This window comes from Dryobates pubescens, chromosome 21, assembly GCF_014839835.1.
Source record: "Dryobates pubescens isolate bDryPub1 chromosome 21, bDryPub1.pri, whole genome shotgun sequence".
NCBI lineage: Eukaryota > Metazoa > Chordata > Aves > Piciformes > Picidae > Dryobates > Dryobates pubescens.
The window spans coordinates 20,407,287-20,431,641 of NC_071632.1; the positions used below are offsets into that span (position 1 = coordinate 20,407,287).

At 51.7% G+C, this 24,355-nt stretch overlaps 1 protein-coding gene across 1 annotated transcript in view; it reads left to right on the top strand.

Moving 5' to 3' along the window:
- Positions 1-24,355, top strand: part of PTH1R (parathyroid hormone 1 receptor) — a 99,682-nt gene that overhangs the window by 33,926 nt on the left and 41,401 nt on the right. The window contains exons 2-3 of the mRNA XM_054171284.1: positions 12,859-12,964; positions 23,958-24,068. Of these exons, the coding sequence (XP_054027259.1) occupies positions 12,859-12,964; positions 23,958-24,068 (217 nt within the window). The remainder of the gene's footprint in view (positions 1-12,858; positions 12,965-23,957; positions 24,069-24,355) is intronic.

The window sequence follows — 24,355 nt, forward strand, 5'->3', positions numbered from 1 at the left end:
GGAGATAAATCACTGCTGGCACTGCGGTCAGCGCTACGGCGGCTCCAGGAAGCACAACGCTGCCAGTGCTGGGATCCCACTTGGATCCTTCCTCAGCATTAACCTCTTCCCACACCCAACCCCATCCCAGCAGCACAGCACAGAAACACAGAGTGGGTTGCCTTGGAAGGGACTTCTAAAGGTCATCTAGTCCCACACCCTGCAGGGAGAAGGGACACCTCTGGCTGGAGCAGGCTGCTCAGGGCTCCATCAAGCCTGGCCTTGACTTTTTCCAGGGATGAGGCTTCCACCACCTCCCTGGGCAACCTGTTCCAGTGTTCCACCACCCCAGGGTTGGTGCTTCCACCACCTCCCTGGGCAGCCTGTTCCAGTGTTCTACCACCCCAGGGTTGGTGCTTCCACCACCTCCCTGGGCAACCTGTTCCAGTGTTCTACCACCCCAGGGTTGGTGCTTCCACCACCTCCCTGGGCAACCTGTTCCAGTGTTCCACCACCCCAGGGTTGGTGCTTCCACCACCTCCCTGGGCAGCCTGTTCCAGTGTTCTACCACCCCAGGGTTGGTGCTTCCACCACCTCCCTGGGCAGCCTGTTCCAGTGTCCCATCACCTCAGGAAAGGTGTTTGTCCTACTGCTGACCCAGGACTAGTCTCAGAATGCCTGAGCCATGCCAGGCACCAGGCAGACCATCCCTCCAGCCCCTCCTCCAGAGCCAGAGGGCTTCCCCAGCAGTATCCCATTCCCTAAGGGACACAAATACCATCATCTATTTTCAGCAGCTCTCTGCTGGCGCTGAAGAGAGCCCAAGGTGACCAGTTCCAGTGGAGACATCTGCATTTAGTCAGCCAGATCCTCTCTGGATGTTATTTTAAAAGGCTGTTGGCACTTTAGGCTTGTCTGATATTTTTTCTTTCTTTATACTTTCCAAAGCACTGCAACAACCTTGGAGACAAGTGTAAAAGCAAGCAGGGGAAAATAACACATGAAGATCCACACAGAGAGATGCAGACATCCCCCCGTGCTCTGTTCCTCTCTGCTCCCAAAGGCATTTCTAGAGAGCTGCTTTTAAAAGCACCAGGACAGAGCAGCCAGAGAAATTGGGTCTGGGTTTTCAAGGGAGGTTAAGGCTCAGCCTCTAGGAGAGCTTTGTCTTTAGGCACTAAAGGCCAACAAGCTCCAGTGCAGGATTCCTGGCTGGCTATTCCCAAGAGCACAGCTTGTTGGTACAGGAGAAGGGCTGATGGTTTGAACTACAAGAGGGAGAGTCAGACTGGAGAGAGGGAGGAAATGTGTTACCATGAACATGGTGAGAGCCTGGCCCAGGCTGCCCAGAGAGGTGGGAGCTGCCCCATCCCTGGAACCACTCCAGGTCAGGCTGTTTGCTGTTCTGAGCAACCTGCTGTAGTTGTAGATGTCTCTGCTGACTGCAGGAGGTTGGACTGGATGAGCTTGAAAGGTCCTTTCCCACCCAAACCATTCCATGAGTGTATGACTCTATGATGAAGAAAGGACTTGGGGATGCTCTTCCACACTACCTCCATCAAGAGCTGAGCATTTGCATGCACCTAAACTGACACAGAGCAACTGAAGACTTCATTTTAAGGGCAGGGCTGGGCCACTCATCACCTGCTCCCACTGAATCATTGAGCTGCCACAGCGGCATAGAATCATAGGATCATAATCATAAAATCATAGATTCATAGAATCAGAATCACAGAATCATAGAAGCAATCAGGTTGGAAAAGACCTCAGAGATCATCAAGTCCAACCTGTTACCTAACACCTCCTGACATCTAAACCATGCCCCAGGGGGGCTGGGGAACCACCTCCTGAAAGTGGCCCTCCCCAGATGCCATCTTTCCTGCAGCAGGGGGCTGCCAGTCTTCTCTGCTCTCCAGTGACTGCTGCCCTCTTGGCAGCCCATGCTGTAGTGTGAGGCTGGAAGGTGCCTGGGCTCAGCAAATGCTCCATCAGCCCCAGCCTGCTCCCTTGATCCAGCCCAGCTGGGCAGACTTCTCTGAGGCATCTGACAAACTGCAAGGAGGGGGCAATAAAAAGGAGCTTTTTGGCCCCAGCACAGGGAGAGGAGAAGCTCTCTGTCTTCCCAGGAGGGCAGGGAGCCAGGCAAGAGTCTGAGTGTCACACATCAGCTCTGCCAAACAACCAGCATCCCATGTTAGTCCCAGAAAGGAGGAGATCCAAAGCCAGGCATTATCAAGCCTCCAGTTTAGGATGGTGTCCAGCTGCAAGAGGTTGGATGGCTCAGTGCCTGCACTCACAGCTGGCAGGGGCTCCCTGGTGGCTGCTGGGGCGATGGCAATGCCTCAGTGGGGCTGAGGAATAGGGTGGGAAAACCCAGGAGGGCAAAGCATGCCAAGGCTGCAACCATGATAATGTGGTTTTCTCCTGTGAGCTATTTTAGCTCTGCCCCTCTGCAGGACCCCTGAGGGGGTGCAGATTGAGTCACTTCATCCTTGCCCATGCCAGCTCAGAGTGAGTAAAGGCTGTGGGTCTCCAGCAGGTGAGGGAGGGTCTAGAAGCAGGGGAAGAAATAGCCTCCTTGGAGGGGAACTCATCAGCATGTGTAGGGAGCAGGAGCCTCAGCCCCCCCTTAGAAGGAAAGCAACCATCACCTGAGGTTCCCCCAGCCTGCACAGGGTGGAGGGGTGCTTTTTATGTACCCCAAGCCCTTTGCAAGGGAAGAGATCTTGGCACAAGCCAGGAGCTCTTCTCTGCAGCAGCTGGGTAAGGGCTGGGAGCTGTTAGGACACAGGTTGCTCTGCTGGGAGGTGTCATGAGCTGCTTCCACACAGGCACAGCATGAGCATTTTGAGCTGGAGCTGCAGTGAGGTTGGCAACCAGGACAAGCTCCTGTGGCCTTCAGAGCACAGGATTTGTGGAGTGTCCTTGGTTTGTTCCCACCTACCTGGTACACTGGGACTGAGCAGGGCCCTAGTCATTAATCTGGCATGGGAGATGACCTGCTGGGAAGCAGCTCCAAGGAGAAGGACCTGGGAGAGCTGGGGGACAACAAATTCATCATGAGCCAGCCAAGAAGGCCACTGGCCTCCCTGGGGCATGAAGGAGAGTGTGGGCAGCAGGTTGGGGGAGGTTCTCCTGCCCCTCTGCTCTGCCCCACTGAGGCTACATCTGGAGTATTGCCTCCAGTTCTGGGCTCAATGGTTCAAAAGAGACAGGGAACTGCTGGAGAGAGTCCAGGGAAGGCTGTGAAGAAGCTGAGAGGATTGCAGCAGCTCTGTGAGGAGGAAAGGCTGAGAGCCCTGGGGCTGCTGATCCTGGAGGAGAGCAGCCCCAGAGGAGATCTTAATGCTCAGCAAGAGCTGAAGGACCCACAGGGGGCAAGAGGCTGGGGCCAGATGCTTTTCACTGGTGCTCAGTGAGCACAAACTGGAACCCAGGAGGTTCCACCTGAGCAGGAGGAGAAAGTTGTTTGTTGTGAGGGTGCTGGAGGCCTGTCCCAGGCTGCCCAGAGAGGTTGTGGAGTCTGCTGGTGTGGAGAGATTCCAACCCCCCCTGGGCATTGTGCTCCTGGGCATTGTGCTGTGGGTGCCCTGCTGGAGCAGGGGGGTGGACTGGGTGATCCCCAGAGGTCCCTTCCAATCCCTGCCATGCTGGGATTCTGTGATCTCCTGTGGAGAATCAGGTCTGGCTGGAGCTCTCTGACCCACCAAGGTTTCTCTGCTTTGGGCTGTGGCTGCTGGCAGATGCAGTGCTGACTGGGAAATGGCATTCAGCCTGTACCTGCCTGGCCCACAGCCTTGGCACAACATGCACAGGGCATGAATTCCTCCTCTCCCTGTGGCCCGTGTGTGTCAGCATCCCACCAGCAGACGTGACCTGGCATAAGGAAACCCCAGACCCTAATCCTGGGACAGCAGCCTGAGGGATGTGGGGTTGCCCATTTGCAGCAGGGACTTCTCAGGAGCATCCACCAAGCCTCATTAGGGACATCAAAGATGGGAAGAACAAATTTAGCTTCCAGCTAACCTCTTCATTAGACAGGAGGGAAGAATGGAAGGCTGCACTGAGCCAGCTCAGTGCTTGCCTCTGTTCCATCTGTGTTTGTCTCTGGCAGAGGATTTGCTGGGATGGGAGGCTGGATGCATCTGGATGTCTGGCACTGAGAGAGCAAAATGCACACAAGGGCTGTGGAAAGGAGCAGGTTAGCCTGACCTAAAAGCTTAGACTCCAAGCTGCAGTGGGGAAGGCATGCCAAGCCTTTGCCTCCTTCCAAAATTCATGGGCTAGGTGGGTCCATGGTGTGTGAACCTCATGAGCTTCAGCAAGACCAAGGGCAAGCTCCTGCAGCTGGGTTTGGGCAATCCCAGGCACTGATACAGGCTGGGCAGGGACTGGCTGGAGAGCAGCCCTGAAGAAAAGGACCTGGGGGTGCTGGGGGAGGAGAAGCTCAACAGGAGCCAGCAGGGAGCACTTGCAGCCCAGAGAGCCAAGCAGAGCCTGGGCTGCAGCAGGAGAAGTGTGGCCAGCAGGGCCAGGGAGGGGATTCTGCCCCTCTGCTCCACTCTGCTGAGACCACAGCTGGAGCCCTGGGGGCAGTTCTGGAGCCTCTGTACCAGGAAGGCTCTGGAGGTGCTGGAAGGTGTCCAGAGAAGGGCCATGAGGAGGAGCAGAGGGCTGGAGCTGCTCTGCTCTGGAGAGTAGAGACCAATCCAACCTGTCACCAACCTCCTTTCAGGGAGCTGCAGAGAGCCAGAAGGTCTCTCCTGAGCCTCCTTTGCCCCAGACTGCACAACCCCAGCTGCTCCTCACGAGGTGTGTGCTGCTTGGAGAGCTGAGCTGGCCTCCTCCTCCTCCCCAGCACATATTGTGCTGTACAGCCCCCAGTTCCTCTGCTGCTGAGGGATGAGAGGTGAAAGGGAAACCAACTCTTTCTCTAGAGCTCCTGAATGGATAGAGACATTTCCTTTCCCCTCCTGCCCTTCTCATCAGTGCTTTCCACCATGGGAGGATGACAAGGAGATATGTGTCAGAGTGTGTTAAGGCAGCTCTGTTTGCACCCTTGGCCCAGCTGACTGCAGCCATCTGTCTTGTCTGAGGAGAATTCTGAGTACTTGAGCAACAGACTGAGCTCCAACTCTCCTGCCCAGGGAGGATATTCCTAGAAAGGCTTTCAATATATGTATATGCATATATAAATCAGTGCCTGAAACTTGGAGAACCAGGAGAGACAAAAAATAAAGAACAGGAAAAAAAGAGGTGTTGATTTTGAGAGGAATGAGAGGGCTGGAGAGACAAAAGGGAAGGAAGAATCAAATTCCCATCAAGAATCAAATGCATCCTTCACATCTGGAGTGCTGGGTGCAGTTCTGAGCTCCTCAGTTTAAAAGAGACAGCAAAGTACTGGAGAGCCCAGTGGAGGCTACAAAGATACTGGGGAGCCTGCAGCAGCTCTGGGAGCAGCAAAGGCTGAGAGCCCTGGGGCTGAGAGCCTGCAGAAGAGCAGCCCCAGAGGGCAGCTGAGCAATGCTCAGCAAGAGCTGAAGGGAGCCTGGGGGGCAAGAGGCTGGGGCCAGGCTCTGCTGAGTGGTGCCCAGGGACAGCACAAGGGGCAGAGGGCACAAACTGGAGCCCAGGAGGTTCCATCTGAAGAGGAGGAGAAACTTTGCTGTGAGGGTGCTGGAGCCCTGTCCCAAGGCTGCCCAGAGAGGTTGTGGAGTCTCCTGTGGAGAGATTCCAACCCCCTCCTGCTGGGCATTGTGCTCCTGGGCATTGTGCTGTGGGTGCCCTGCTGGAGCAAGGCTCCAGCTACTTGGGACCAAGTAGTTGGCATCAAGTAGATGCCACAAAGCATCTGCTTGTCTCTGGTTCATGGGGTTGTTCTTATTCCCACCCAGCTGGTTTAGTTTCTTTCCCAACCCATCAGCCTCTCTCCCTTACTCCCTTTCTCTTCCCTTTGGGAAGCAGAGGGGTTCCTACAGAGCATTGGCACTGATCCAGTGGCCAGCCCAGCCCTAACCCTTGACACAAGCTCACACCTGGCCCCACAGTAAATCTGACACTTGGCCCCTGCCAGCCTCAGGTTTTGGGGGTCTCATGCTCTGGGTGCAGGGACAACACTTTCATGCCCTGAGGAAACCATCAGCTGCTGGCCAAGGGGAAGACACATCAGTCTCCAACAGAACAGAGGGCTTCAAATCTGCTTTCTCAAGCCTCTCATAGTCTCCTGCTTTGAAACAACCTTCACCCCCTCATCCTCTTCTCCAGCCCAGTGTCCTGAGCAGACCATAGCTGCACAGCTTCTTGCTGGCAGGGGGTTATGCTTTTGCTGCTCTAGGCTACTGTGTCCCTAGCTGGGCCAGCTGGCACTTGGGCTTTATTTATTTTTACCTCTTGCCAGCATTAACCTGAAAGGAAATAGGTCTCAAACCACTTCTTTTTTTCCTTTTTCCTCTCTCTCTCATGTTAGAAATAATGCTTATCCAGTTGGACTGAATCCCCCAGGGCAGAGCAAGATAAGATGTGAGGAAGAAGTTCTTCATCATGAGCATGGTGAGGCACTGGCACCTCTGGTCCATGCCCCATCCTTGCAAGTGTCCAAGGCAAGGTCAGATGAGGTTCTGAGCAACCTGACCCAGCAGAAGATGTCCCTGCCCAGGGGAGATGGAACCAGATGGCCTTTTAATATCCCTTCCAAGCCAAACCATTCTGTGCCTCTACGATTACACATGGTTAGGTTGATCTCTTCATTCTAACAGCTATCATGGCCCTGGCAGAGCTTGAGGGAGTGATTGCTCCTTCAGCAGGGCTGGGATGAAGCTCATTTCATTTCCTTCCTGGTCAGCTCAGCTGCAGTCTCTGCTGCAGAAAAAGGGCTTGGTTTATGAGCCTGGACCCTCTGGACCAGAGCTCACCTAAGCCACTGTCAAAGAGGAAGGTTGTCAGTGTTTTCTCCCACTCCCCAAAGCAGAGCAGCTGCTGGTCCCTGTGTCTTCTCCTCACCAGAGTCCATCAGGCTCACTCCTCACTCCAAGACCCCACTGTGAGCACCCTTCCAGAGGTGATCACCAAAAGCAGCAGGGATGCTTTGGGCTGTGACCTGCATGGCCAGCTCCACCTATGTCATAGTACCACAGACCACACAACTGTTTTGATTGGGACAGACCTTTAAGGTCTTCAGGTCCAATTATTAACCCAGCACTGCCAGGGCACCACCAAACCATGGCCCTCAGCACCACAGCTCCAAGGCTTTGAAACCCCTCCGGGCATGGGCACTCTGCAACTGCCCTGAGCAGCCTGGGCCAGGCTCTGACAACCTTCAAGGGCAGAAAATTGTTCCTCATGTCCAACCTAAACCTCCCCTGGGGCAAAGTGAGGCTGTTTCCTCTTGCCCTGTCACTTGTTTCTGGAGAGTAGAGACCAAGCCCAACCTGTCACCAACCTCCTTTCAGGGAGCTGCAAAGAGCCAGAAGGTCTCCCCTGAGCCTCCTTTGCCCCAGACTGCACAACCCCAGCTGCTCCTCATGAGATGTGTGCTGCTTGGAGAGCTGAGCTGGCCTCCTCCTCCTCCCCAGCACATATTGTGCAGTACAGCCCCCAGTTCCTCTGCTGCCTGGGCCAGGCTTTGACAACCCTTAAGGGAAAGAAACTGTTCCTAATTTTCAGTCTAAACCTCCCCTGGGTCAACCTGAGGCCATTTGCTCATTTCCCACCCTGTTCCCACACCCTTGGGACCTACCTCCCTTTTCCCTCCACATCACCCTCACCAATGCCTTCGTTTGCACATCTCCCTTCTTTACCTTCTTCCTTTTGACTACCCTGCTGCCTCTGCCTCCTGCCTGCCTCACACCAGCCCTTACCTGCTCTACAGCTGGGAGCTGACCTCTGTGTGCGGAGCGATGGCGATCGCCGGCAGCCCCTTTGCCTCGGGTCTGCTGAGCGGCTGGGATGCTCTCAACCCCGACCAAGGAATCTGTTTGCCTTCAGCTATTTTTCTGAGCTGCTGCCAGGGAAGGCTCACAAAAAGGACAGTGTTATTTCTGAAAATGAGTCCCATAAACAAGGATGAATATGACCTCCCCGTGGAGAGTTGGGGTTTACTTTAGCGGCCGGGAGATCAGCCAAGGCAAGGGAAAGACCAGAAAACATTATCATAATTACCCCATGGCCTCCTCTGGGGGCAAGGGGAAAGGGGAGAGAGTTAAAAAAAAACCCAAACTCCCCAAAATAAAATCCAAGAAGCTGAATCCAAACTGATTTCACCAGCCTCTGGGTTGCATTGCCACCCCTGCTTGCTCTGCACCATCCTCTGCACTTCTCTCTGCTCTGAACAAAAGGGCTGAGGGAAGGGGGGTCAGGGAGGAGGGAACCCCAACAAAACAAAACCCATTGTTAGATCTGTTCCTCACAAATAACTCTTTGTGTTTGGGCTTTTTTCTGTCAGGGGAAAACAAAATATCAGTGCTGGGAAGCTGGGAGATGATAAATATTGAGAAAGTGCAGATGGGTTGCAGTTGGGAAAGTGAGGAGGCCAAGGAGGAGCTCCCATCCCTGGAGTCATAGATTGGGAGGCTTGGAGGGGACCTCCAGAGACTGAGTCCAACCCCCCTGCCAAAGCAGGATCACCTAGGGGCAGGTCACACAGCAGCACACCCAGAGGGATCTTGAAAGTCTCCAGAGAAGGAGACTCCACAACCTCCCTGGGCAGCCTGGGACAGGGCTCCAGCAGCCTCACAGCAAAGTTTCTCCTCCTCTTCAGATGGAACCTCCTGGGTTCCAGTTTGTGCTCGTTGTCCCTTGTCCTTTCACAGGACACCACTGAAAAGATCCTGGTCCCTTCTTCTTGACACTCACCCTGCAGAGATCTATAAACATTCCTAAGGTGTGGGGTTGGTCTCTTCTTCTCCCAAGGAACGGTGGCAGGACAAGAGGAAATGGCCTCAAGTTGTACCAGGGGAGGTTTAGGTTGGGCATGAGGAACAATTTCTTTCCTGCAGGAGTGGTCAGGCCCTGGAACAGGCTGCCCAAGGCAGTGGTGGAGTCCACCCTCCCTGGAGGGATGTAAAAGCTGTGTGGATGTGGTGCTGAGGGATGTGGTTTAATGGCAGCAGCTTAGCAGCAGCAGCGGTGGGGTTGCCAGCTCTGGGTGTGTGGTTGACTTGATGAGCTCAAAGCCCTCTCCTAACCTCCACAGTTCTAGGGACATGCTGAATCTGCAAATTTTGGTGAGTTGTGGCTGCACCTCTCACTTGAATCAAGCACTTCTGGCACCTCTCACCTACTTTAGCATAGGCATGAAGAGCAGGTGTAGGGAATGCATGGAGGAGATTGTGCTCAGCACACCAAACTGGACAATAACCTGAGTTTTACTGGATGCTCAGCAGGGCTTATGAGTGAAAATCACTTTGTTCAGTCACCCTTCTGTCCTAACAGACCAGAGACTACCAGTTTAGGCTAGCTAGAGACAGAGGCAGCTCTTACAGTTGGCACTACCCATGGTGGGCAGCAGTTTGAAGACATTTCTGCATCAGCCATTGGCATCCAGGCCTCAGTGTTTAACAGCTACTGATGGATTTGGCCTTTCCTGAGCTGTCTCACCCTGCTTTAAACCTGTTGATGCAATTTGCTCCACAGGCCTGGTCCTGTTTCTGCATCCAAGGTCTCCAGTTCCACAAACTGGTGACTAATTATCCTCCCTTTTCTGCACCACCCAGTGCAGAATCATAACACCATGGAAGAGCTTGGGCTGAAGGGACCTTTGCAGGTCATCTCCTGCAGTCAGCAGGGACACTTGCAAGGGGAGCAGGTTGTTCAGAGCAACCTGCCCTGGAATGGTACCAGGGATGGGACATCTACCAGCTCTCTGGTCAGCCTGGGCCAGGGTCTCACCATATTTAGTGCACTAGAGTCTCTAGCCTGAATCTTCCCTGCTTCAGTTTAAACCCATCACCCTTTGTCCTGTCAGAAGGCTGATGGTTTGCTTCTTCAGATTGGAGGAATGGAGCTATTGGAGGTGAGAGCAGGACAGGAGGTGAGATCCTGGACCACCTGCTCTAGGTGAACCTGCTTTAGCAGGGGTGTGAGAGTAGATGATCCCCAGAGGATCTATCACAACAGGCCCTGCTCTAAAGTCTGCCCCCAGCTTTCTGAACAGCCTCTTCAAGCACTGAAAGGCCACCAGAAGGTCTCTGTGGACCTTTCTCTTCTCCAGGCTGACCAAGCAAAACTCTCTCAGCTTGGCCTCACAGCAGAGGGCTTCCAGCCCTGCCAGCATTGTCATGACTTCCCCTGCTTCTTACAGACACTTCTCATACCAACATCTGTCTCCCAACCCAAGGGATCCAGTCCCACTCCAGAGCAGTTGCTTCTCCACCACCAGCAGTTCCCACCTGTCCTGAGCTCCTGCAAGCCATCCCTCAGCACCTCTGAATATGAAGCTCCTTATTTGGCTGCCTGGGGATAGCCAGATTCAACCCAAAGGTTGGCACAAGGAAGTGCTAATGATCTTAGCAAGGCCACCCCAGGGTATTTTTGGACCAGGTGTTGAGATTGTTTGTCAAAGAGGGAGTTCTGCTGAGCCAGATCCAGATAGCCCTAACATCAGTGCTGCAAAGCAAATGCTCCTCTGGGTTTCTTTTAAACCTGTGACAGTCAGATCAGTTTGGGCAGTGCTGGCTGAAGATCCCAAGGAAGAGAATGAAATGCACAGGACAAAGTGGGATTGAACAGTTAAAAGTGCTCCAGCAGTTGGTGGATCCAAAGCTGCTCTGTGGTTTCCAGCGGTGGGGGTCTGCCTGCCCTGTCCTGCCTACTGCTCCTTGAACTCAAGGCTGAGCCACTCTGGGGTCTGTCCCAGCAGCACACTGCTCAAGCCTCTGCTCCTGTAGAGCTTTCAGCCTGGTTGGCACATTACAATGTCTCATAGAATCCCAGCATGGTGGAAGTTGAAAGGGACCTCTGGAGATCATCCAGTCCAGCCCACCCTGCTCCAGCAGGGCAGCCACAGCAGCTTGCCCAGGGGGGGTTGGAATCTCTCCACATAAGGAGACTCCACAACCTCTCTTGGCAGCCTAGGACAGGGCTCCAGCACCCTCACAACAAGCAAGATTCTCCTCACAGTCAGATGGAACCTCCTGGGCTCCAGTTTGTGCCCATTGCCCCTTGTGCTGTCACGGAGCACCACTGACAAGAGTCTGGCCCCAGCCTCTTGCCCCCTACTCTATCTCTTGCGTCTCAGGCTGCTCTTCTCCAGGCTCAGCAGCCCCAGGTCTCAGCCTTTCCTCCCCACAGTGATGCTCCAGGCCCCTCAGCACCTCTGCAGTCTCCTCTGGACTCTCTCCAGTAGTTTTCTGTCTCTCTTGAACTGTGGAGGCCAGAACTGGCCCCAGCACTTCACGTGCAGCCTCACCTCACTCAGGTGATTCATCCCTTGAATGCTCTGTCCCCAGGTTCCTTTGCTCATGCTCTGAAGATGGAGCAGACTCCAAACCCCAGCATTCTATGAAATGCCTGAGGTCAGATTCTAGTCTGGCCCTTAGAAACCCAAATAACTCCTCCAGCTTTGCTGGAGTCTCTTGGGGTTTGTGCAGACACAAGTGACAGCAGGATGTGACCCAGAGGTTTTCTGCTTCCAGTGAAAGAGCTGAAATGTGGGATGCTGCCTCCAGTGTGGACAGGACGAACATCTGGAGGGGGATGGCTTTGTTTTGCATGGATTTAATGTGGTTTCCAAAGCAGCTCCCACTTCTGAGGGATTTTTAGCAGGGATTTTTTTTTCCCCAAGGACATGAAAAACTAACTTCTGTTTTCCTCAGAATCCCCTTATCAGATCAAGCTACCTATCTGCATGTCCATTACCACAGCAGCTGCTCCAACAGCCACCATTCCTCTCCAGAGGAGCACAGTGGGAAGCTGGAGCTCAGATGGCTTCGAAGCTGGATTTCATTAACCCTCATTATGTCATTTGTAGTAATTCCTGCTGGAGAACCCCTTGGCCTTCAGCTGGTTTATCTTAACTTGCTTTCCAGACTTCATTTAACTCAAAATGAGTGAAGGAACCTTAATTCTGAAGAGGAGGGAGTTTGAGGTGTACACTGAAATGTCACAGCCCCCCCTTCAGCCTGGGCTTCAGGGGGGTTGAAGTGAGCAGCCGCTTCCATGGGCAGGTTCTGCAACCTACCAAGAGGTTTCCTCCTCATCTGCAGGTCACTGGTTCTGGATTCTAGGTGCTGGACCAGAGAAGGGCAACAAAGCTGATGAAGGGTCTAGAGCCTTGTGGGGAGTAGTTGAGGGACCTGGGGTTGTTTAGCCTGGAGAGGAGGAGGCTGAGGGGAGACCTTCTGGCTCTCTCCAACTCCCTGAAAAGAGGTTGGAGTCAGGAGGGCATTAGTCCCCCGAGAAGCAAGCAACAGGTCAAGAGGAAATATCCTTAAGTTGCCTCAGGGGAGGTTTAGGCTGGGCATGAGGAACAGTTTCTTTCCCCAAAGGGCTGTCAAGGCCTGTAAGTGGTGGAGTCCTGGTGCCTGGAAGGGTTTCAATGCTGTGGAGATGTGGTGCTGAGGGATGTGGCTTAATGGTGACCTGGCAGTGCTGGGTGGAAGGTTGGACTTGATGATCTCAGAGGTCTTTTCCAAGTGAATCCATTCTGTGACTCTATGATGTGAGGAGTTGCAGCCTAAGCTCCTTCTGGCACATAGACAGATGATTGGCATCATGTTGGAGGTGCTGCTGAAGTCACTCACTGCAGAGCTACAGAGAGCAAAGCTGGTGGAGGAAGCAGCCTGGTGCAGAGAGGTTTTGCATTTAGCTTACCTGCATGGCCTGGCAGGTTTGTTCCCTACTTGGCATGCTGAGGTTTAACCTCATTTCTCCTCCTCACTGCAGGTGGATGCTGATGATGTCATCACCAAAGAGGAGCAGATCTTCCTCCTGCTAAAAGCCAAGGCCAAGTGCGAACGACACCTGAAAGCCAAGGTGCCCAAAGTGCATGGTGAGTGTTCCCACAGCAGCCCAGCCTGCCTGGCCCCAGCCCTTCCCCTCAGCCCAGACCATGGGAAGGAGGCAGCTGAAGAAGGGTTTCCAGGTTAGGCTATGGGGAAGGCGTTCCAGCACGAGGTGGTGGAAAGCAAAGCTGTCACAGCCTCCTTCTCCTGCTCCAGAACTCCCGATGCCAAGAGGCCACAAGGGTTCAGGGGCTTACAACCCTTATCACTATACCCAAAGCCCAAGCAATGCATGGCAAAGCAGGCCATAGATGTGGTGCTGAGGGACATGGTTTAGCACCAGAGTTAGCGAGCAGAGCTAGAGAATGGTTTAGCTCAATGATCTTAAAGGTCTTTTGCAACCAAAATGGTTCTGTGGTAGATAGCATCACCCAAGTTCCTTTGAGCAAGAGACATCAGTGGTGTGGAAAACAAAGCATCCTTCCAGCACCAAGCATCCTTCCAGCACCAAGCATCCTTCCACTCCCCCTCCTCTGTCTCCCTCTGACATATTCCATATTCTCCTCAAATGGGCCCAGGCTCAGCTAAGCCTCTTTCTTCCACTTCCTTTCTATTTTGGGCTACAAAATCACTCCCAGATGTAGGGCTGGAGGGAAAAGGAAGGGAGAAAGCTCTCTCATGTGGGTAGCAAAGTAATCATCCCCCACTGGTTTCTTTCATCATTTTCACATGTGTTAATTATTGGCACTGGAGCCCTGCGCTGAGGCACCCTGCACCCACCCCCCTAATGTTGGGTGGGCAGCCTGTTCCACCTCCCTCTGTTGCTTGAAATGGGACAAGCCAGAATGCTTCCACCTTCACCACTGCATCTCAGCTGTCTCCTCCCACAGCCAGCACTGTGGGAGCACCTGGAGACATCACCAGCAGAGAGGAAAGGTCCCCAGAGCCCGCTGTGGTTTCAGAGCCGAGCTGCCTGCCCACCTGATGTCCCTCCCCTGTTGGAACTGACAGCAAGGGGGCCAACAAAGCCCAGCTTTCATTTTTATTGCAGGCCTCCAGCTTTACATCAGCCAAAACCTCAAGCCACATCCTCTGTTACTTCTTTGTCCCCTTCACCCAATGCCCAATTAACACCTCGTTAAAAAGCATATGTGCAAAGGCATTTCCTCCTGTTGTACCAGAGACCACCTGCCTACCTTGGGATCTGCTGAGATCAACCAGCTGCTGTGGCTCCTGCAACCTACTTTCTAACTCTCTCTTTTTTAACGAGAAGGTGACCACTTAGTCCACATCTCTCCCTCTAACTGTGAGCAGAAGCATTGGTAGGGCTTGGGCCATGCATGTGACTGACAAGAAGGCTTCGAGCTCCTTGCCGTGGCGAGAGCCATGGTTCAGCACCAAACTCACTGGAGTTAGATAATGCTTGGACTCAATCTTAAAGGCCTTTTCCAACCCAAATGATTCTATGGTCAGTTTGGCAGAGCCAGGGAATCAAATCCCAGGGCTTTGCAAATATGCCTGCGGTCCTGGTTTGAGAGCTGGTTCTGCATCTGAGGCCAGCATAGGCTCAGCCACCGAGTGGGACAGAAAGAAAACAAGAATGTTAAGAAATCCTTTCCAGTGAGGGTGGTGAAACACTGGAACAGATTACCAGGAAGGCTGTGGATGCCTCCTCCCTGGAGATGCTCAAGGCTGGGCTGGACAGGGCCTTCAGCAACCTGGGCTGGTGGGAGGTGTCCCTGCCCATGGCAGGGGAGTTGGAGCTGGATGAGCTTTAAGCTCCCCTCCAACCCAAACCATTCCATGATTCTGTGATGCTTGTATGGTTCTAACACATTGTCATGAAGAGCAATTTCTTCACTGGGAGGGTCACAGAGCACTGGAACAGGCTGCCCAGAGAGGTTGTGGAGTCTCCTCTAGAGACTTGCAAGACCCATCTGGGTGCATTCCTGTGCTGCATTCTATGGTCCTGCTCCAGCAGGGAGGCTGGACTCGATAATCCTTGGAGGTCCCTTCCAACCCCGAACATCCTGTGTGATGCTGTGACTCCCCTGGATTTTACTTCGATTTTCAGAGCAGGGGAGGGCTGGGTAGTTTGTGCCCTTCACATGGAAAATTGTGTGTTTCACTACATCTGAGAGCACCAAGCAAGAGCTGCATCTCACCTGCCCAGCCTTATGAACTGCCTGTAGAACCACAATCCTGCTGGGATCATTGGAGCAGCCTTCAGCACGTCCCTAGCTGTAGGGCAGCCCTGCAGAGAGCCCAGTGCTGTAGGATGTTTGGGAAAGGAGAATGTTCCTACTTAAAATCCATGGCCCAAGTCAATGAGGAGTGGCTGGAGTTGAGAGTCCTCTCTCTGGGGAAGCTCTTAACCACAGAGGTCAGAGCAAAAGAGGCCTTTGGCCCCATGGCTGGTTTAGAGCTGCCGTGCACTGGATACTTGAGCTCTGCAGCAAGTGAAGAGGCTGTGCAGCCTGAGGGCTGCTTTTCACATCTCTGCTCTGTCTTCCATCCCTCAACAATCACTGTTGAAACGGGATCAGAAGAGGACTTTGAGATGCATCCATTGTTAGGGGCATACAGAGATGCTTCCCTTTCGTGGCTCTCTAAACCATGAGAGGTGGGGGTGTGGACTTCTGCTGCTTCTCCAAGAAGCCTTCTGAGGACCTCTTCCTGCACACCTACTCTCATCAACACTTGGACTTCAAGCCTGACTTTGAAGCAGGCTGAACAAAGCCCTGGTTTTCTGCCAGCTCAGAAGTAGCCAGATGAAAGGTTTGATGAGCAGCACTCGTGGCTCTTCTGTCAGAGAAGGAGAGGATGGAGCCTCATGGATTCCTGACTGCATGTCATGCCTTGAACTGGTCCTACAGGACATCCCCATGGCCAAGGAAAGGAATTCAGCATAAGGTTACATCCTTGATAAGACAGCTCGGCCACCAAGGCCCCAGCAGGACTCAGCTCTGGTTGATAGGGTGCGAAGGACTGGTGTGTGCACAGAGGCAGGTTCTGTCACCAAAGAGCATGACTTCATTTGCTATTTCAGATTCCCTTCCTCATGCAAGTAGGAGCAGGGCCAGTGGTGCAGCTAATTGACTTAAGAAGGAGCCTTTTTGGAGGAGGTTTGTTTTGCATCTGGCTCAGCTTCCTCATCTGCTTCATCAGGCAGCCACATAAACAAGAGGGAAAGGAGCAGTGCCAGGAAAGAAAGGTGTTGGTGTAAGAGGAGCTCCTGATGTTACCTGTGAGCGGCTGAGGTTTTGAAAACCCAAGCTGACTTACCCCCTCACTGCCTTCTCTCCATGCTCCCAAGCAGCCTCACTCCATACCAAGAGGTGCAGGCATCACCTCAGTGCTGTCCTGCCACCACCCTTGCCCCATGCCCATCCCTGTGCACCAGAAAGCACCAGACACCACCTGGCACCAGGAACTGGTTGGATCCCGGTGGGATTTCAGCCCAGCCTTGCATCACACCCCTCCATCATCATCACTGAAGGAAGCAGTGAAGGAATTTAGGGCACCATGAGAGGTTTTCTTATTTTTAGTTTTCAACCTCTCTCCTGTGAGCTGGCACCAAGGGCTGGTGGCACTGCAGTCCTCATGCTTGGGAGCTGACGCAGAGGGATATTCAACACCTCACCTCCCATCTCAAAGGAGAGTCTGTGGCAGGGCCAAGAGCTGGATTCTCATCTCCTTCCTCTTCAGCCAGGGCACAAACCACAAACCACATTTCCTTTTGTCCTGGAATTCAAGGTGAAGGCCACGAGGATTCAAATCCAGGTGGACAGAAATGGCTGAAAAGCTTTGGTCCAAACCCACCTGACCAGAACTCCAAACTCTCATCACTGCTCTCTCTTTAAAGCCTCCAGTTGAGTTCTGAGAGGAGGAAAACACCTCTGAAGCTTCCTGCAGAGCAAGGGCTGCCTGAGATCCTCCTCCTCTTCTTCTCTCTCATCGCTGAGGTGCAGTTCAGAGGCCAGTTTTGCTCCGGGGGTACACTGGAAGAGTCTTTGTGAGGGCATTGATTCATCTCAGGTTCACAGCATCCCAGCATGGTAGGGATTAGAAGGGACCTCTGGAGCTCACCCAGTCCAACCCCCCTGCTAAAGCAGGGCACCCACAGCAGCTTGCCCAGGAGCACAATGCTCAGGGGGGGTTGGAATCATGGAGTGATCATGACCCAAAACATTAAGAGCCAAAACCAAAAGCCCAGCCAAACCCTGCCCCCACAAACCTTTGGCTTCCTTTCTTCTTCTCTCTGCTTGTGTTGGATTTTTTTTTCCCTCTTTTTTATTCCCCTTTAGTTGTTTTTTTCTTACCTCGAGAGTCTCCATAAAAGCCTTTTGGAAAGCACAGGAAACCCTAACATTTCTCTTCTGCATAGGGAAATATTGCACTGCAGCCATGGTGGGCAGCCTGGTGCCACCCCAAAGTGAAAGCTGGAAGGGGATGAAGTGAAACTCCCAGCCATAAGCCATCAGCCCCGGAGCTCTTGTGATTGTTACTGCTTTAGTTTGCTTTGGTTTATGTTTCCCTAGTTTAGTTTTCTCCACTTTATTTTTCTTTACCTTATTTTTCTCTATTTTATTTTTCTCTATTTTCTTCACCTTTATTTTTCTCTGTTTTATTTTTCTTTATCTTATTTTTCTTTATATTATTTTTCTCTATTTTATTTTCCCCTATTTTATTTTACTTTATTTTATTTTACTTTATTTTATTTTTCTCTATTTTATTTACCTTTAATTTTCTCTATTTTATTTTTCTTTATCTTATTTTTCTTTATTTTATTTTTCTCTCTTTTATTTTTCTTTATTTTATTTTCTCTATTTTAATTTTCTCTATTTTATTTCCCCCATTTTTCTCTATTTTATTTTTCTTTATCTTATTTTTCTTTATTTTATTTTCTCTATTTTAATTTTCTCTATTTTATTTCCCCCATTTTTCTCTATTTTATTTTTCTTTATCTTATTTTTCTTTATTTTATTTTTCTCTATTTTAATTTTCTCTATTTTATTTCCCCCTATTTTATTTTTCTCTATTTTATTTTTCTTTATCTTATTTTTCTTTATTTTATTTTTCTCTATTTTATTTACCTTTATTTTAATTTTCTTTATCTTATTTTTATTTACTTTATTTTTCTCTACTTTATTTGTCTCTATTTTATTTTTCTCTATTTTATTTACCTTTATTTTCTTTTTGTCTATTCTGTTTTTCTTTATCTTATTTTTCTCTATTTTATTTACCTTTATTTTTCTCTATTTTATTTTTCTCTATTTTATTTTTCTTTATCTTATTTTTCTCTATTTTATTTACCTTTATTTTTCTCTATTTTATTTTTCTTTATCTTATTTTTCTCTATTTTATTTTTCTTTATTTTATTTTTCTCTATTTTATTTTTCTCTATTTTATTTTTCTCTATTTTATTTACCTTTATCTTATTTTTCTCTATTTTATTTACCTTTATTTCATTTTCCCCCATTCTATTTACCCTTTATTTTTTTTTCCCCCACCCATGAATTCAGAGCTTGTCTTTCCCTGGCTTGGCAAAGGGGATGGGACATTTTGTGGGGGGAAAAAGAGAGATTTTGGTTTAATTGCATAAACCTGTTATTACCAAAGCCCAAGGGCAAAGCTTTCTCCTTTCTCTCCAGGCCTAGGTGGTGCAGCTTGCCTTGGTTTATTTGCCAGGAGAAGTGGCTGGCTTCAGTTGAGAAGCTGTGTCTGTGTTTGCCCGAGGCGTGGGGGTTGTGCAGCTGAGCTTACAGCTCCATTGTCCCTGAAGGACCTGTAGGTCCTGGACCCAAGTTTAGGCTCTCTCTGGAAAAGACTCCAGGTGTGACCTCAGCAGGGCAGAGCAGAGGAGGAGGAGGATGTCTCTTGACTTTCTGGCCACGATGCTTTTCATGCCCCTCCAGGGAGACCATTGGCTCTGCTGGCTGAAAGCAGAGCAGACTGCTGGCTCGTGGTGAGCTTGTCATCCACCAGCGCTCCCAGGTCCTTGGAGCTACACAGCCAGCTTTGGAATGCATCCACAACCCCACAGGCAGGCACTGACCCTCCAGACCTCCCTTTCTATCCCCCTCCTGTCCCAAAATGCTGGGTCACTTGCTATTTTTTCTCCTTTTTCCCTGGTTGCTCCTCCCTGCCTGCTTCCAATCTCCCAAACGTCCTTCCCGTAACGGAGTGACCACAATCACACGCCCCGTTCCAAATGCGGTCACCCTGGTGCCTTGCACAGTGCCAGAGCCAGTTGGGCTGATTTATATTCCATACCCCTAGATAAACACCTCGAGACCTTGTTTGCATTTATCCAGCTGCCAAGAAGCCTCCCAGATGGTTTTAATGTGTTCTCCACATGCCTCCACCACTCGCACAGGGATGGGGATTGAGGCTGGAGGGAAGGAAGGGAGGGAGGAGGCGGAGGGAAAAGTAGCTGCAGGAGAAGGACAATCCTCATTGCACCCTGAGGATGCAGTCTGAGATAGTCCTCATTGCACCCTGAGGATGCAGTCTGAGATAGTCCTCATTGCACCCTGAGGATGCAGTCTGAGCAGTGAGCAGGCATGGCCCAAATATGCCACTTCCACCAAAGCAACCTGCAGCTTGCAAACATCATCACAGAACGGCTCAGGATGGAAGGGACCTTAGATATCATCTACTCCAACCTCCCTGCCATGAGCAGGGACACTTCTCATCTGGACTCAGCTGCTCACAGCCTCATCCAGCCTGGCCTTGAACACCCTCAGGGAAGAGGCAGCCACAACCTTCCTGGGCAACCCATTCCAGAGTCTCACCACTCTCATCCTGAAGAACTTCTTCCTGAGCTCCAGTCTAGCCCTACTCTCCCTCAGCTTAAAGCCATTCCACTTCGTCCTGTTCCTAGACACCATTCCAAAAAGTCCCTCTGCAGCCTTCCTGTAGGTTCCCTTCAGGTGTTGGAAGGCAGCTCTCCCCCCAGAATCTTTTCTACTCCAGGTTGAGCACCCCCAGGCTCCCTCAGCCTGCCATAGCATCCAGATGGATCATCCAGCCTTTGGATTGCCTTTGTGGATCCTCTGGACAGTGATAACTCAAGAGGAAATGGCCTCAAGTTGCCCCAGGGAAGGTTACAACTCCCTTAAAGCAGAAGGGAGCCAGGTGAGGTTGGTCTCTTCTCCCAAGGAACAAGTGACAGGACAAGAGAAAAGAGCTTGAAGCTGCCCCAGGGGAGGTTTAGGTTGGGCCTGAGGAACACTTTTGCTCCCCAGAAAAGGGTTGTCAAGCCCTGTGCCAGGCTGCCCAGGGCAGTGGTGGAGTCCCTGTCCCTAGAGGGGTTTTAAAGCCCTGGAGATGTGGTGCTGAGGGCCACGGTTCAGTGATGCCCTGGCAGCTCTGGGGTAAGGGCTGGACCCCATGATCCCATTCTGGGACTGCAGATGTGTGCTTATGGACATTTACAGCGGGAGGAGCATGTGCTCAGCAGACACTTTCCCACATTAATACTTTCTGGACCAATGCTGTTCAGAAATTATGCTAAATGAAACAGCTCTGAAGTGATGCTTGACCTTTGCAAGCTGCTCTGGGGGCCTGAGAGAAAGTGGAAAGGTTTTCCTCTCAAGCTGCCAGTCAGATGAAGTTTGTTCTCCTCAGTGTTGTTTCTCCACAGCACTCAGTTTGCCCACATCTGTTTGTTTATTTACTCTCCCCAGAGAATTGGGTTTATTTTAAGCAAGACCACCTGGAGGGCTACACAGAACTCTGTATTTACTGTGTCTCCAAGAAAAAAAACCACAGCACCCAAACAATCCCAACCCTTAGAGACAACCCCAGCCCTTAGAGACAACCCCGACCCTTAGAGACAATCCCGACCCTTAGAGACAACCCCAACCCTTAGAGACAACCCCAGCCCTTAGAGACAATCCCAGCCCTTAGAGACAACCCCAACCCTTAGAGACAACCCCAGCCCTTAGAGACAACCCCAACCCTTAGAGACAATCCCAACCCTTAGAGACAACCCCAACCCTTAGAGACAACCCCAGCCCTTAGAGACAACCCCAACCCTTAGAGACAACCCCAGCCCTTAGAGACAACCCCAGCCCTTAGAGATAACCCCAACCCTTAGAGACAACCCCAACCCTTAGAGACAATCCCAACCCCTAGAGACAATCCCATTTTATCCCACTCCAAACGTTGTGGGGTATCTTCTTTTTCACCCTTTTTCTGCTGATCCCTTCAGAGGGCTGAAAACATCAACAAGCTGGATTTCAGAGTGCAAGGAGTCCTGCAGCACCCTGAGCCAAAGGGAAGGGCTCCCCCAGTATCCATGAAGAGGAAATCCAGCGTTCCACACACTGGCCACAGCAACCCCAGGCAGTGCTACAGGCTGGGGCCAGAGTGGCTGGAGAGCAGGACCTGGGGGTGCTGGTGCACAGCAGCTGAACATGAGCCTGCAGTGTGCCCAGGTGGCCAAGAAGGCCAAGGGCATCCTGGCCTGCATCAGGAGCAGGGAAGTCATTGTGCCCTGTGCTCAGCACTGGTTAGGCCACACCTGGAGTCCTGTGTCCAGTTCTGGGCTCCTCAGGTTAGGAAAGATGTTGAGATGCTGGAAGGTGTCCAGAGAAGGGCAACAAAGCTGGGGAGGGGTCTGCAGCACAGCCCTGGGAGGAGAGGCTGAGGGAGCTGGGGTTGCTTAGCCTGCAGAAGAGGAGGCTCAGGGGAGACCTTCTTGCTCTCTGCAACTCCCTGAAGGGAGGTTGTAGCCAAGTGGGGGTTGGTCTCTTCTCCCAGGCAACCAGCACCAGAACAAGAGGACACAGTTTCAAGCTGTGCCAGGGGAGGTTTAGGCTGGAGGTGAGGAAGAAATTCTTCCCAGCAAGAGAGATTGGCCCTTGGGATGTGCTGCCCAGGGAGGTGGTGGAGTCACCATCACTGGAGGTGTTTAGGAAGAGCCTGGATGAGGCACTTGGTGCCATGGTTGAGTTGATCAGATGGTGTTGGGTGAGAAGTGGGACTCAATGATCTCAAAGGTATCTTCCAACCTGGTCTATTCTATTCTATTCTATTCTATTCTATTCTATTCTATTCTATTCTATTCTATTCTATTCTATTCTATTCTATTCTTCCTCTGATGTCACTGGAAGCAGAGAAAATGCCATAAACTTCTTCCTCCTTTTTATTACCCCAGGGCTGAGGACTTAGAGTGGTGAGACACTGGAACAGGTTGATCCAGGGAAAGTGTGGATCCCCCTCACTGGAGGTGGTCATGGACAGGTCTTTGAGCAGCCTGGGCTAGTGCAAGTGTCCCTGCCCATGTCAGGGGGGTTGGAACCAGATGATCTTTAAGGTCCCTTCCCACCCAATCCACTCTGTGATTCATTTTAGGTTAGGAAGGATCAGTGAGCTCAAAGTGATAGAACAAAGAGCTACAGAGTCCCCAGGATCTTTGCATTCCCAAGGCAATGGGGCTCAGGGGATTCCTCCACCTGCCCATTCTCCTTCTGCTCCCTGGCTGCAAACCTGCAACTGAGCAAAGGGCAGAAATCCAAGAGTGAGGAAGCAGGCTGGGAAAGCCGGGAAGACTCGAGCCTTGCACGCTGTGCTTGGCAGGAGATGAGTGGTCAATCAGTGTGGGTGCACTGCCAGGCAATTAGCATGGGCAGGGCTCCAGATCAATCAGTGCACGACCTGCATCCTACCCCAGGATGACATCACAGGGAAATGGAGAGCTGGGACTGCTGAACTCGGAGCAGAAAAGGATCTCACTTGGGGCAAGGGTGGGAAACTGTAGGGAACAGGAATTCCCTCAGCTCATTCCTCATGAAAAGTGATGAAATCAGAATCACAGAATCACAGAACAGGTTGGGTTGGGAGGGGCTTTGAAGGTCACCCAGTCCAACCCCAGTGCAGTCAGCAGAGACCTCTGCACCTACAGCAGGCTGCTCAGAGCCCCAGAGGACCTTCCCTGGAGTGGTTCCTTCCCCAGCAACCTGGCCCAGGTTCCACCACCCTCACAGTAGAGAATATCTCCCTAATGTCCAGTCTAAACCTACCCTGCTTTAGTTTAAAACCAAAGGACAGAATAATTGTGATTGAAAAAGACTTTGAAGCTGAGTCCAACTGCTAACCCAGCACTACCAGGTCACCATTGAACCATGGCCCTCCACACCATGTCTTCATGGTTTTGAGACCCCTCCAGGGATGGGGACTCCACCACTGCCCTGGGTAGCCTGGGACAGGCTTGGACAACCCTCAAGGGGAAGAAATTGCTTCTCAAGTCCAACCTAAACCTCCTCTGGGGCAGCCTGAGGCCATTTCCTCTGGTCCTGTCACTTGTTCCCTGGGTGAAGAGATGGATCCCCACCTCTATTTATGTCACAGCTCTTCCTAGCTTTAGTGGCACTTCAGCCCTCACTCCAGTGTGGGCACACAAGGGCATCTGAGAGAGCAGCAAAGCATTGTGCCTGAGCATGGGACTGGTTGACCGAGACAAGGGGTTAAAATTGCATCTAACCTTGGATCCATGGCCTGTGGGTGTCAAGTCACAGCTAAGCTACGCTGTGGGCATGAGGACCTTTCATGGAAGCCTGAACTGATAGCCCTGAGCCTCACAACAGCACAGGTTCAACATAGTTTGTCTCCTCGGTAGACCAAGCTCAAATTCCTGCTACCATATCAAGGTCATACCCAGCAAAGCTCTCTTGGGCACCTCCAGGTTGCCCATCCCTCCCCAGGGTCCAGAATGCTCAAGCCCTCCTCTTCTCCATTCTGCTCTCCTCCTGCCCCATTTTCATGTCTGCCAGCTCACAAGGGAAAGCAACTTCCCAGAGGCAGGGACCCCTCTCAGCCATTATCCCACATCTGACCTTGTCCTTCTGAAAGAAAACCTGGGAGAAGCTGCAGCTCCTGCAGCTCATCGCTGAGGAGAAAATTGCAGTGCTGCCTAAGAGCAACTTCCTTAAACTGAGTGACAGCCATGGAGGGTCCTCTCCAAACAGGGGAGCCTTAGTGTCACCTCTGCAGGTCCAGTGACTTCTCCTTCTCTTTGTGTCTCTTCCACAGATGGCTTTTGTCTTCCTGAGTGGGATGGCATTGTGTGCTGGCCTGAGGGTGTGCCAGGCAAAGTGGTGGCTATGCCATGTCCAGAGTACATCTATGACTTCAACCACAAAGGTAGGTGTTCTGCTCCGTGCCAGCACAGCCTGGCAAGCTGCAGCAAGGCAGGCCCCAAGGGAGAAGTCCTGCACCAGTACAGCTGAGGGACTGACCTGCTGGAGAGCAGCTCCACAGAGAAGGACCTGAGAGTGCTGGGGGATAACAAGTTGCCCATAAGCCAGCAATGTGCCCTTGTGGCCAAGCTGGCCAATGGTGTCCTGGGGAGCATTCAGACAAGAGTGGCCAGCAGGTCAAGGGAGGTTCTCCATGCCCTCTGCTCTGCCCTGGTGGAGTCACATCTGGTC